General features: G+C 48.1%; 1 protein-coding gene across 1 annotated transcript; it reads right to left on the reverse strand.

The window, feature by feature from the left end:
• Nucleotides 1-746: 746 nt before the first annotated feature.
• Nucleotides 747-13,567, reverse strand: LOC119455200 (uncharacterized). Its single transcript, XM_037716626.2, has 7 exons — nucleotides 13,454-13,567; nucleotides 11,544-11,710; nucleotides 7,395-7,601; nucleotides 4,957-5,066; nucleotides 4,680-4,791; nucleotides 3,135-3,437; nucleotides 747-1,002 (listed from the first exon to the last, which is right to left on the reverse strand). Exons 2-7 carry the CDS (start codon nucleotides 11,688-11,690, stop codon nucleotides 865-867), a joined length of 1,017 nt encoding a protein of 338 aa, XP_037572554.2. The 5' UTR covers nucleotides 11,691-11,710; nucleotides 13,454-13,567; the 3' UTR covers nucleotides 747-864.
• Between the last annotated feature and the right edge of the window lie 512 nt (nucleotides 13,568-14,079).

Raw genomic sequence — 14,079 nt, forward strand, 5'->3', positions numbered from 1 at the left:
GCGGTCACGCCGCACAAGACTTCGTGAAACAGACGTCGCTTTAAAATCCGCTATTTTGACGGCGTTTGCTGTTGGCCCGCCTGAGATCACGCCGATCGCTACCGCTCCGCGACGGCGCGACCAACTTGACGGTACCCAGTCACGCGGAGCTGGGACAGTCGCGGTGGTCGCTGAGTGACGGAAATCGCTGACTGAAAATCGCGCCATGTGCAACAGCCCTAAAAAAAAAATTCTTCGCAACAACACTGACCTGTATATGAACTCACGTCAGTGAATCAATGTGAAGTGAAGGAATTCGAGAGCGCTAACCTGTGAGGTATCCCACAATTTCTTTCTTTGTTACACGGGGATTAAAATCTTAGTCATCATTATCTATACTCAAGGTTGTGGAATTGTCAAAGTGGTGGAATTGAACGTGTAGTACATGTACGTTAGTTAGTTGGCTTGAAAGTATTTTTTAAAGTAAATACATATATGCGATCTGTCCTCTAATATTTTAGAGTTTGTACACTATGGACGCGATTGGAAATGAAGGATTCCTGCATCGAACTGAAGGAATGCTGCTACGACCATTTAGTGGACACGGCGTGTCGTGGTTCTGGATTACAGCAGGGACCTCTGCCCCGATGGCTAAGAAGATTACTTAGGACTCGGTGATTCAGATCTGCACTCCTAAATCCGTGCCGTACCCGCCGTGGTAGCTGGTACGTTAGCGTCGTGCTGCTGAGCTCGAGGTCGCGGGTTTGGGCCCCGCCGCGGGGGCCGCACTTCGATGGGGACTAAATTCGAAAACGCTCGTTTACTTAAAGTTTGAGTGAACGTTAAAGAACCGTGTGGAAAAAATTAATCCAGAGACAATTTTATTCATGACCGCTTGGTCCGCATGACAGAGATGCCGTGTTTGACTCGTCCGTATGCTCGACCAGTACTGCATGGCCAGTAGACGTCGCGCTGGATGTCGAAAAACGCCCAGCCATCTGTAAGGTTTCCGTAGTGAGTCCCCTGAAAAACAATATACATAGATAAGGAAACCGCGTATTAACTTATGAATTAAGAGTTCGAAAGCCCGAATCACAAGGAAAATATTTCACGCATGCTCAGAATGTCCACCGAAATCTGCAAATGCCACATATCAGCAACGACGCTCGTAAGCGGCAAAAGCGGAAGAGGCAAGCAGACCATAGAGACGCCCACATGCATGATGTTTATACAAGACAACACAAACGGATCGAGTTGGCATGTTTTCTGCCGTGTTCATATAAAACGCCAACCCGTCGGGCTGATCGAGTGTCGAGTCGGATTGCGCCAGCTCGACTGCATGAGGTGTGTTGACTGAACCCGACACACATGCAACGCCCATGCGAGTGCAGACAGGTCGGGTCGGCGGTTGGCAGCCAGCCACGATGAACGGGACGCGCTGTTTTGTCTCTCGCCTCACTGGAGGCTGCTGCAACAATAATGCTCTGTTTTATACAAGCTCACGTAAACGCTGTCGCGTCGGAATGTTTGAGTCTGACTATGACTCGACCCGCGCTTGTAAATTCATGCAAACCTAGCTGGGCCCCCGATATTCTAGAAGGTTTCTCCGCTCAATGGATGGATGGGTGCTGTGAGCGTCCCCCTTGAAACGCGGTGGTGGGTTGCGCCACCAAGCTCTTGTTTTTATTTTGCCTAATGCCCCACCTATATTTTTCTAGAAAACAAGACAAAGTATTCCCAGCATCAAACTTTGTGCACCATTACTGGGAACCTTGTTTTTGTACGCCTCCGCTGTTTGTGGTCTCCCTACTTTTCTGCCACCAAATCTCCAGTCGCCTCTTACTAATTTATACTGCGGACATGTATACTTTCCCCCTGCTATCCCTGACTCAAGGGCTTCAAGGAGGGCAGAGGAGCCTAAACAGGCAGTTGGGTAGGTATCTTCACATTCTAATAAAGCATGTTTCATTGCTTCCCTAGCTTTACCACAGCAAGCACATGCGTCTTCGTCCTTGGTGTACCTCGCTGTATAACTATACGCGTTGTAAGGCGTCCCTGATCTCGCTTCGAAAAAACTCAGTGTGCTTAAAATCAGATACCTTGTAGAAGTCGAAAGTTAATCAGAGATCGGTTGGACGGTTGGCTTTGGGACCCCATGGTAGAACCACAAATGAGGCAGTGTAGGGTGATTATGTTTGGCCTCTTTTGAAGTTACAGAAGCCCAGAGGGAAATTAGTCTTGAAGAAAGACTCAGGAACATGGATGAAAATAACTGGACCGCTAAAGTGTACAAGTACTGTACCCGAAAAGCGTGGACACAGAATGGGAAAAGAGTTCGGCAGTGAAAGTTGGCTGCCAAGTATAGGGAAATCTAAAGTGTAAGGAGAACCAGGAGTCTGTAAAAAGAAAGTGATAGAAGCCGCGACAGTGATTTGGATGCAAATAATAGAAACAATAAAGACCATGGATATTTACAAGAATGAGAAGAAATAAATAAGGAGGGAATATCTGTACGATAACACAAAGGGCAGTGCCTTGGTATTTGATGCTCGAGCGGGTTGCCTAAGGACAAAACATACCGGAGAAAATATTCGCAACAACTTGAGGCATATGTCTTCCACAGCAAAAATCCGGAGACCAGTCAGCACATCCTAATGGATTATAAAGGGATTCACCCAGTGATACACGTAGGTGACGTACACCTTCCAGAAGCCCTTGGATTTCAAGCAGACGGAAGCATCAACCAGTCAGCATTCGAGATAAGCAAGAAACGTCTGGAGTATTCGTGGGAAAAAGAGCAGGGAAGAAATTGATACGACCGGATCCGTTACAGACATAGGTAGTGGTACAAGGTAGAAAGTTTTAAGGAAGAGAAAAAAAAAGTTCAGAGAGAAGTATACAAAAATGCTAAAATGAAAAACATGTATAGCATCCCTAATTAACTCATGCGGGCTAGGTGACTATTTGTCACCGCCCGTTTCAAAGGAAATGCCAATAAATCATCAGCATCATGTAGTAGATGAGGCGCTTCAATTCGAGGCTCGTTTCAGAATACGAGGAATAGTCTCCATAGTGACGATATAGGACGCCCAGGAAACGGCAGCGCGTGGTCTCGGTAGTTTACAATAAGCGCAATAAGGTGTTCCACTTCCCACCTTGTCATTGAGCGAGTTGACGCTCTCGAAGACATACATGTAGCCCATCTCGGCCTCGGTGAAGCTGATGGATTCGGACATGTCGTTGGCCACGTACTGGGACTGCAGGTTGCCGACCGTCTCACGGCAAACAGAGTCGATATCGGCCAAGAAGGAACGATCGCATTTCCTTACGCGTGGGCTGACGATGGGCGAACCCTTGGCGCTCACGTACGCCATCACGGCCATGGTCGACGAGAAAAGCACTCGCACGCCATCGACCCCGTGCTCCCGCAGACGTGTCAAGGCCACCTCGGCTGCCGCCTGTGGGTGTAATTAGCGTTCCATTGTTAGCAAACAGAACGTAACGATGAATATGAGGTAACGCAGAAATCCTAAGTGCAGGTGGTATTCGGCGGCTGAATACTAGCACAACTGGTATCCAATAGTGATAGTAATTTCACTTACCATGCGTATCTACTACACTAGATAGTGACGCTATAATATATACTTATTGGTACTTGACAGGTCAGAACAATGATGACAACAATCGCACTTGGGCCAACGTTACAACACAGGTTCGTTGAACTGTTACCACGGGAATGAGACGCTTATCTTTTATCACTGATAGTTTAAAAAAAAACCTTCTAGCAGAGTGGTTATTACGGACCATTCACTCTATTACGATAAAACGTGCACCATGCTTAAGAGGGATAATGTTAAGAGCAACTTGAACGAAAATCACGAACTTCGCGAGGCAGCTCGAGAACAAAGAAAGTGAAAAGATAAATGGTGCAGATCATGTCGCTTTTCAGTTCCTGATAGGCGAGACATGAGAAGCTGCGGCTGCTTGGGCGAATTATACGTTTGAAAGTGACGGCTACACGAGAAAAATGGCACGTTGGTGCACTTCAGGTATGGCAGATTGCGGCCGTGCCGCGCCGAAGCAAGAGTGGGGCTCCGGGCAAACATATAAAAGACTGCTAGGCTGACACGGAGAAGTGTCGCTTATCTTCCAAAGCGTTAAAACAGCGTACGTAACGCGAGGTCTGTAGGGAGTGTGATGGACTATCAGAAACGGTAACGTCAGCTCACTGCACAATTTAAAACGGCCACCAACACGTCAGCACATAAAGTGACTGAGTAATTGATTAACTGGCTGATTGAGTACGACAGAAAGTGTTGCAATAGGGGACTGATTCCAGGCAACAAAATTCTCTTAGAGATGCAGAGTTGCGAAGAATTGCGAAGGGCCGTTCGTCTGGCACGTTTCTGGGTCAAAGCCAGTGAACTTACATGGAGCTTCACGAAAGACGCGTAATGCTTTCCTGATGAGTACTTGATTTAACTGTAGCCGGAGAAAACAAACATCGAAAGTATCACTGCTTATACAGGGAGTTCCCACTTTTGAGAATGCCTTGCGTGTACAACCGTCGAATAACAAGCACTGCATGAACTGACTAGCCTCCTCGCGCGGCATGGTGCGTTCTGTTTTCACGAAGAAGACAACGTTGCCATGTTTGCACTGCGTGTGAAGGGATTACATTGCATTGCGACTGCACTTACGAAATTTGGTACATCGCCGAATTCCTTTCTCTCGCTGATCATGTAAGCGTAGCAAGACTCGTTTTGCACAGTCATCGTTATGTGGGTCTGTATGATGACAAAGTCGATAAACCTAAATGTGAGAAAAAAATATTGTTATTTAGCTCACCGTGGTAGACAAACAGTGGTGCCATAACGACAGTGACACTAAGCTAGCCAAACTGAAAACCATTTAGCTTGCTGAGCACATCTAGCTAGAGTTCATCGTTTGCTACGGAAAGTTTGTCTGAGTACGTACCGTGTTCTGCCGGGCAGCTTCGCGAACGCCTCCGCGTTTTTTGCTGTGACGAGCCACAGACCGAGGAAGGTCATGGAACCTTTCCTAAGCTCGAGAGCTGCTTTCAGTTGCTGGGAGATTTTTATAACAAGAAACAAAAGAAAATGTTACTCCAAGCCGCATTCGCAACCACAACTAGGCTAAATCACTAATAACTAGAAGCCGCTTTGTCTTGACAATGGACGCCAAAGGCTATAAACAATTTATTCATAAACATTGCCTAAATAGAGCTAACCATGCCAGACATTTTTTGAGCAGCCGTACATATTCCGAACTTCAAAAGAAAAGCACAATAAAACTGCACTAGAAGTTGCCGAAATCAGGTACACAATCGCAGTTCCTAGAACTTCAGGGTGAGGCTCATAGTAAGAAAACGGAAAGAAAGGAGGCGGAGAAAAAAAGCTTACATTGAGACGTGCCCTTACTGCTCTTCGAGATATTTTAGTTGGCACTAAGCTTATGGACTGCCCATAATTGACATTACTAGTTTTTTTCTGCTACGCAATGTGGTTATTTTTTAAATGGACTGATGTCTCGGCTGTGTTCTTCTTGTATATGTATACGAGGTCTGCTAGAAAAGTATGCAGCCTTTGGCTGAAGAAAAAAAATCTGACATAACTGGAGCGTTGGGAACCTAATCACTCTCAAAGTAGTCTCCTTGGGACTCCACACACTTCTCGCAGTGGTGCTGCCATTGTTGGAAGCATTCCGAGAAGTCCTCTTGCGGAATGGGGTTTAGCTCAACTGTCGTTGCAGCCATAATGTCCTCTCTTGTCTGAAATCGCGCTCCTTTCGATGGCCTCTTCATTTTGGGAAACAGCCAGAAGTCGCAGGGGGCCAAATCAGGAGAGTAAGGAGCCTGTTGAACTACAGGAGTCTGGTTTTTCGCCTAAAAAGTCTGAATCAAGGGCGAGGAATGGGCAGGAGCATTGTCGTGACGGATGCGCCAATTTCCTGTTGACCACAACTCCGCTCTCTTGCGCCGCACAACATCACGTAGGCGACGGAGGACATCCCTGTGGTACTCTTTGGTGATTGTTTGACCCTGCGGTGCGTACTCGTGGTGTACCACACCGCGGGAGTCAAAGAAAGCAGTCAGCATCACTTTGACGTTGCTGCGCACTTGGCGGGCCTTCTTTGGTCTTGGTGACGTGGAATGCTTCCACTGTGACGACTGGGATTTGGTTTCCGGGTCGTACCCGTACACCCAAGACTCGTCGCCAGTGATTATGGTGTTCATGAAGTCGGGGTCACTGTTTGTAGAATCCAGAATGTCCTGCGAGACTTCAACACGAAGTTGCTTTTGCTCCACTGTGAGCAGCTTCGGCACGAATTTCGCCGCAACTATCTTCATGGCCAAATCTTCGCTCATAATGGAATGTGCAGAAAAAGTGCTGATGCCCACCTATCCCGCAATTTCTCGGATAGTCACACGACGGTCCCGCATCACCACAGCGTTCTATTCGGCAATGACCTGGTCATTTCGGCATGTTGACGGCCGACCGGAGGGTGGCTCACTCTCCACTGATGTGCGGCCGTCTTTAAGCCGGTTGTACCACTCCTTTATTCTGTGTGCTCCTCATAGCAGCGTCACCGAAAGCCGTCTGAATCTTCCGAATGGTTTCCACTTGGCTGTCGCCCAGTTTTTGGCAAAATTTGATGCAGTAGCGCTGCTCCAGTAGCTCCGTCATTTTCCTTGCAATAAAAAAATAAAGAAAAAAAACGACGAGAGCACTGCGCACTACGTCACTCAAACGCTGCGTCCCGGTGACTGATGCTATCGGCAGGAGGGAAAAAATTCGCGCATGCGCACGAAGGTTCAAGGTCGGATGATGCAAGTGCGCTTGTTTCATATCCATCAGGTGTTCGCAAAAAATAATAATAAGGTGAGATACTTTCCTAACAGACCTCGTACATGAAAATACTTGTGAGGCGTATCACTCATGTGTGGTGCATGACAGTCCAATAGGTAATGGAGTGTCCTCTTGGTGTTGTTGCCCTAAGAGACATTCTTTGCGGGCTTGTGTTCGTTGATAATTCCTCTTTTAGAGCAGCTAAAGTAACGATTTTGGGTGCTAACGTAGCTTACCTTTCAATGTTTCTACATGTAAACACAAAACAAATTTTAAGGTAATTAGGTAAAGCGCTTGTGTAGTTAGATTTACGTTCACGTTAAAGAAACCAAGAAGGTCAAAATTAATGTGGAGTCCACCACTACAGTATGCCTCATAAATTCATATCGTGGTTTTGGCACGTAAAATTGCAGAATTTATTATTTTATGAAAAGTCAGTTGTCACCCTCGTCACTGCAAGAAAGTATCGCGTTGGGACGTTTTCTTGTGAAGACGAGTTTGACCCATGGTTAAAAATACTTAATTAGAAATCAAAATGGCAGTCACCTCGAACGTGTTTCCGAACACGTCATCGCCGTACGAGAACTCGTGCTTGAAGCCCAGCATACCCAAGGCGAGCATCTTGTAGTTTACGACCAGCTCACGAATCTTGCTGTGCACGTTTCCCAGCTTACGCATCGTCCCTTCGCGTTCGGTGGCCTTATGCGAAGTGAAGCTGACACCTCCCAGCGTCTTGTCAGAGTTAGAGATCGCCTGCGACCCAGAAAACATGCAATTGTTAAGACTCGCGCATCTTGCAAATTATAGGTCCACTGAAGACGTAACAGCCATGCACGTTTCCAGCTTCTGATTTCTTTTGTAAACCTTATGTTTAAGCGCTGCAATTAGATGCCTCAAAACTAAAGGGAGTTGGGACTGCTGCACGAGCAGTGCACGCTGCGTCACGAAGTACTGCTGCTGTCAGCGCATCCAATTATACTCAGTATATGTAGCGTGCATGTGTTGCACGTGAAGGAGTTCCTTAAGCACGAGTAAGCACACATCTACCAACAGAAACTTATTTATATAGAAACGTTGCGAGGCGAGAAGGTGGCAAAGACTTCCGACGCTGCTCGGTGAGTCATGGACGCCGCGTGCGTTCTGTGCGAACGCGGGGAAAACGCGGACGGAGGTCGACAACAGCTCTGCGTGTTGCTGGCGCTGCTACATGAGCCCCCGGCTAGTGAAGAGGCCCGGTGAAAGTCGGGAGTCTGAAGGATACGGAACAACGCTTGCTGGTTGTAGTCGTGGAAGGGGTCAGCGGATGCAAGGAAGTAGCGGCGACGCGAGATAAGGTCTGGAATCGTATGGGGCAGTGGGTCTTCAATGATCGCTGCGTTTAGACGGCCAATAGAGACGGCCGGTGTCGTGGCGACCGTGCAAATCAGGCGTATAGAACTTGTCATTGCGCTTGATGATGCGATAGGGGCCACCGTAAGGGCGCTGGAAAGGCTTGCAGACTGCGTCGCTACGGACAAACACATGTGTAGCCGTCTCCACGTCAGGAAGGATGTAGGACGAATCCTAGTGTTGTGGGCGAGGATGCGGGACAACAAGATTGCGCAGAGCGGAGCACAACTGCACCACATACTCGAGGGTGATGTAGGGTCGAGGGTGATGTAGGGTCGAAGACGAGGGTGATGTAGACGAGGGTGATGTAGGGTCGAAGAGTTCTTCAGGAAGGTGGAGTGACAAACCATAGACTAGATCAGCAGGTGTACGCTTGATGTCCTGCTCTAACGTTGCCCTAAGACTAAGAAAAACAAGAGGCAGAGACACTGTCCAGCTGACCGTGTCGGGTTGTGCCCTCAAAGATGCCTTCAGTGTCCGGTGGTAATGTTCCACCATGCTATTTGCGATGGGGTTTTATGCTGTGGTACGAATCTGCTAACTTCCTAGCAAGGCCATGAGATTTTTGAAAAGGGAATGCTTGAAATGTCTACCTCGATCGGTGGTGATGGTAGATGGAATTCCGAAAAGTGACACCCATCCTGAAAGGAAAGCTTTCGCGATGGCTTCACTTTTGATGTCGGGAAGGGGAAATACATCTGGCCACCGCGTAAAACGGTCAATCCACGTCAGCAGGTAGGTGTTTTCATCTGATGGAGGCCATGATCCTAGGATATAAACATGAACCTTGTCAAAACGGTCCGAAGTTGGTAGGAAGAAACCATACGGAGACAAGGTATGACGATGGACCTTGGATTGCCTGCAATTCACACGACTGCGTGTCCACCCACGAATGTCCTTGTTGATGGCCGGCCAAACAAAACGCCGGGTGATAAGGTGTTGCGTGGTGCGGATACCAGGATGCGAGAGGCCGTGCAGGGAATCGAAGACAGCCCGACGGAAATCACTGGGAACAAGAGGTCTGGGGTTGGCAGTCGACATATCGCAGAGAATGGGAAAGTGGAGGACGGAAGGGTAACCTTGAGCGTTCCCGAGTCCAGGAGAAGGTTAGCGATTTCTGCGTCTTGTGCTTGTGCTGCAGCGAAGGCGCAGTTGTTGGCGATGCGGCGCAAGATACGGACAGTGTTAGTCGAGAGAGCGCATCGGCGGCAGCGTGCACCGACCCTTGCACGTGCCGGATATCAGTCGTGAATGCCGAGATATAAGCGAGGTGACGACTTTCACGGGGTGAAAACTTGCTACTGGCAGATTTGATGGCAAACGTCAACGGCTTGTGGGCTGTGGCGATGAAGAAACTTCGAGCTTCGAGGAAATGCCTGAAGTGACGCAGAACCATGTAAGCGGCAAGGAGTTCACGGCCCAAAGTGCTGTAATTGCTTTCGGTGGAGGAGAGCTAGCGGTTGCCACGATCCGTCGACGCACTGTTGTAATGCGGCTCCAACTGCCACATCCAATAACAGCCCACACTACGGCGAGGCATTCTTTCTCCGTGGTGGAATAGTTTTCTTCTGAGCGCAAAAGAGTTCTGCTGGCGTAGGCTATCACTTTTTTGGAGCCGTCTTGCCACTGAACCACCGCGGCACCCAGACCTACATTGCTCGTGTTGGTATCAAGTGCTTTCGTGGCGTCCTGGCCAAAGTATGCCAGAACTGGGTGCATTTGTAGACGCTGACGTAATTCGTTAAATGCCATTTTCTCGCGTTCGCCCCAAACAAAGGGAACATCCTATCGTGTTAGCCGCGTCAACGGTGAGGTAATACGTGTAAAGTCCGCAATAAACCGTCGATAATAGGCGCACAGGCCCAAGAAGCGTCTAACTGCCTTCCTGTCAGATGCCGTGGGGAACTTTGTAACAGTCTATTTTGTCTGGGTCAGGCCGGGCACCTTCGTTACTGACGACGTGGCCCAGGAATTGGAGTTCGTTAAAGCCAAAATGACATTTTTCTGGCTTTAACGTGACGCCAGCCGAGCGTATGGCTTGGAGAACAGCGAGTAGTCGGTTTATATACTCTTAAAATGTAGCTGAAAAAACGATCACATCGTCGAGTTACATCAAGCGCGTTTGCCACTTTAGACCTGAAAATACGGTCTTCATTAGACGCTGAAAAGTGGTGGGCGCTGTATACAAACCGAAAGTAGGAAGCCTACACGCAAGCGCTGCTTGCATGTAGGCTTCCATGTAGGCATGTAGGCATGCAGAGTTTTCTCCCGATCTCTCTCATGGACATACCGCTGCGTATGTCCATGGAGGAAAAATAACGTGTGTGGCGCAACCTGTCTAGTCAATCGTCGATGCGTCGTAACGGATTGACGTCTTTCTTTGTTACTTGATTTAACTTGCGGTAGTCAGTACAGAAGCATCAGCTGCCGTCTTTTTTTTAACACTACAGGGGATGCCCAAGCACTCTTCGAAGGCTGTATCACATCATCCTCGAGCATTTTCTTCACGTGCTTTTGTATTTCTTCGCGTTTCTTCGGGGCCACGTGGTAGGGGTTCTGTCGAATTGGTCTTGTGGTATCGTCCGTAATTATCCGATGCTTGGTCAGTGGTGTTTTCTTGACTTTGGACGTGGACGAAAACCAATCCTCAAACTGTTGTATCAGTTCCAGTAGGCGGTGCCTCTGAGCGGGCAATAGGGCCGAGTTCATGTCGACAGACAATAGAGAGGTTTAGCTTGTCGGGTAATCGGGTAAATGCAGGTGGACCGGGCGTTGGTGCTTTGGGGCGGAGGCGTAAACCTAAGCTGTCTGTATGGTGCTGTCATCTGGTGGTGCAGAGATCAAGCAGACAAAAACAGCTAATATTGCAGTAACCAAGTGTATTCTACTTTGCAGCTGGCGTAAATTTTTGGCAGCAACGCGATTACGCCTATGCCGAAAATTTACGCCAGCAGGGAAGTAGAATACACATTGCGAGGACTGGGGGAACGGCCTCTGACGACGTCGCCGATACTTGGGCGGCTGGGGGAAGCGGAACGTTGAGGTGACGGAGACTGCCAGCGACGACGTGGCGAAGCGGCTTGGGTGGTCAGCAAGTGATCCGCATCCAGGGCACGGCGGTATTCAAAGCGCGGGGAAGCTGAACGTGGAAATCCTCCAAACGCGACATCTCGATGAGGGCAGTAACGGTCAATGTGGCCAGGACGCTGGCTGAAACGCACGGTTTATTAGGCTCATAATGATAGAACAACGGTTAAATGAGCCGGTATCAAAGAGACCTTTACAAAAACGACAGCCTCCACTTACCCTCTTGAATACCTCCCATGCGTGCCGTCCCTGGACGGGTTTCAGCTCACCGTCGGCTACGGCCAGATCGGAGAAGATGGCGTAGTCGCATATGCCCTCGGTGATGGGGTCTTCGATGGCAAGCGTGTCGCTCACCGTGCAGATCATAGGCTTGGGTGTCGTCGTGGCTGCAAGCCACCGAGCAAACAAGCGAGCATTCGGCACACTCTAAAACTGGTCGGTGGCGACCACATAGAATACATTGCCGATAGGTTTTTGAAACAGCACGGCGCGGCATGGCAGCGTCCCGCCTATACCACGCCACGTAATGCTCGCGTTGCTGTGTGGGAGGTGCGCCTTTAAGTTGTAATAACCTACAATCCCAGCTGATAGAGAAAAGAGACGCTCATCCTTAAGTGCGTCGTATCAGGCTGCGCCTTTCAATTACAATGACTTCGAATCATAGATTACCGATAAGGGTAATACAGAACTGGCACGAGCCTTTCTACGTGAGAAGTCTACTCCTTGATCTGAACTTGAGGCCTGTATTTACGATAGCTATGGATAGCAGACAAAAAATGTGCGGGTGTGCCTTTTAGCCACGACTCACTGCAGTTAGCGCTCAAATATATAATATTTGTTAACCCCGAAAACGGCGTCAGCTGTAACACAAATGTTAACTGGATGTCTCACTACATTCGCCAGGATTTCATTGCTTTGTAGGAGTGTTCTGCAGCGTTCAGCGGGAGTCATCTTGTTTATTTTATCGACTAAATGGGAGATCTGATGCCTTACGTTTAGGAGAAACAATTTTTTTAACAAAAGGCGCATTGTTACACAGCAATTAGCAATGTAACGCTCATGAACAAACTAACATAAGTACTAGATTCTCCCAAGCTGTCACTTCGAACGAATCAAAACTACTATACAAGAGTCATTCCACGACGGAGTGGCCACACGAACAATTATTGCTCAATTAGCTGTTCGTGATCTGCTTAATCTAGTGGAGTTCCTTTGCGCCACAGTGGTGAAGTAAATTTTACTGAATCGAGTGGTGCGTAGAAATTCAGGCAAGGGTCTTGTGGGCGTGAATGGCGGGTGAGCTTTAGCAGGCTTCACCGCAATACTAATGCGCAATGCAGTGAGATTATTTAGTGTGCGAAAATAAAACTAATACCTCTAAATGGACGCCGTAAAAGAGCACCTAACATTATAACGAAGCTGGCGGAGCAGGATCTCCAGGAAGCCGAAAAGGCACGGGGGGGGGGGGCATCAGAGCTGGAACCGGGACTGGTCGTGGGTTAGGGCCACCTAGACTGGAGCTTGCTGGGGCTCCTCGCTTACAAGATCGGCTGTTCGCGATAGCGGGCATCCGATGCTATACACCTCTGGCACGCGGATGCCTCTGCGAGTCCCTAACAAACGACAAGTCCGGGTTCAGGCTTTGGTGTCCCCGTTGCCAGTTTGATATCCTGGAGGCGCCATCAAAGAATACTAAATAATAATATGTTATTTACACTTAGTACTGCGCAAATTCTTCCTTCCTTTCACCGCAGTGCATTTTGTATGCTTCAGCATAACACAGTACTACACCGCGGTGAAGCCAATATTAAACGAACTTGTGATCTTCATTCAAAATCAAAAGAGGTGGCTGACAGATGGAGTAGCACACGAGACATAAAGATTATAAACAGGCATAAGGTGCCTCAGAAGGGCTGTCCAGCCTTTCCAAGGCACCTTATACCTGTTTATAATCTTTATTCCTCGTGTGATCTTCATTGAAATTCAGAGCTCATGCTTGAGCACAAATTGAAAGTTACCTAGCAATTTACAGTTGGATTCAGCCGTGCGCATTTATGGAAAGATAATTTTCTGAAAAGTGTTAAATATTATGCAGGAAGTTTAGATTGATACATCCAAACTAAGCTTACTGGTTGGTGTCGGAGTCGTTTTAGGCGTCACCGGTAAGTCTTTCGGTGTAGTGTGACGCGGTCCTCAGTTTTGTTTTCATGGCCGGCTCCGTTACAGCGCCAACTGTCGTAGCAGCCTCCACATCTTCTAAAGGAGAAACGAGAGGACACCACATGAAGGGGTGGGATGATTATTAGTAAGCAATTATGCAGATCCAACGCACAAATTGGAATCCATCTGAAGCAGTTAATTATTGCTATGCAATTTATCACCTTCTGCACAGCGCGCTGCAACACAGTGATTACGTGCTCTCCATGCAAGATGCCAAGACGCAGAGACCTCAACCATGAGACCCACACGATCGCGCATTACAATGTCTCCGCGGCCAGCCCACTTTGTTATGATATTGTATCCAGTGTCAGCCCTCTTTACGCGGCGTGAATCTGACCGAGCATATGCATCAAAGCCCGTCAAAGAAGCCATAGCGAGTTTTCCTTCCTTAAAGAAAATTATGTGCTTGATTGCCTGTATATGTTGCAGTAAGGATAGTTAGGTACCGTTTGTTGTTTCACTGGGTAATTCCGCAGAGAACAGCCGGCAACCAATACGGGTAGTAGAGATGGGTGGTATACATATAAGATGATTC

The sequence above is a fragment of the Dermacentor silvarum genome, chromosome 6, assembly GCF_013339745.2.
Source record: "Dermacentor silvarum isolate Dsil-2018 chromosome 6, BIME_Dsil_1.4, whole genome shotgun sequence".
Taxonomy (NCBI): domain Eukaryota; kingdom Metazoa; phylum Arthropoda; class Arachnida; order Ixodida; family Ixodidae; genus Dermacentor; species Dermacentor silvarum.

Bases quoted from the DNA above. Each gene is read 5' to 3' on its own strand.
- LOC119455200 (XM_037716626.2), bottom strand. From the start codon at position 11,690: ATGATCTGCACGGTGAGCGACACGCTTGCCATCGAAGACCCCATCACC. The intron at 7,602-11,543 runs GTAAGTGGAGGC...TCTGGGTCGCAG, and splicing joins CATGGGAGGTATTCAAGAGG to GCGATCTCTAACTCTGACAA. The intron at 4,792-4,956 runs GTACGTACTCAG...TCTCACATTTAG, and splicing joins AAGCTGCCCGGCAGAACACG to GTTTATCGACTTTGTCATCA.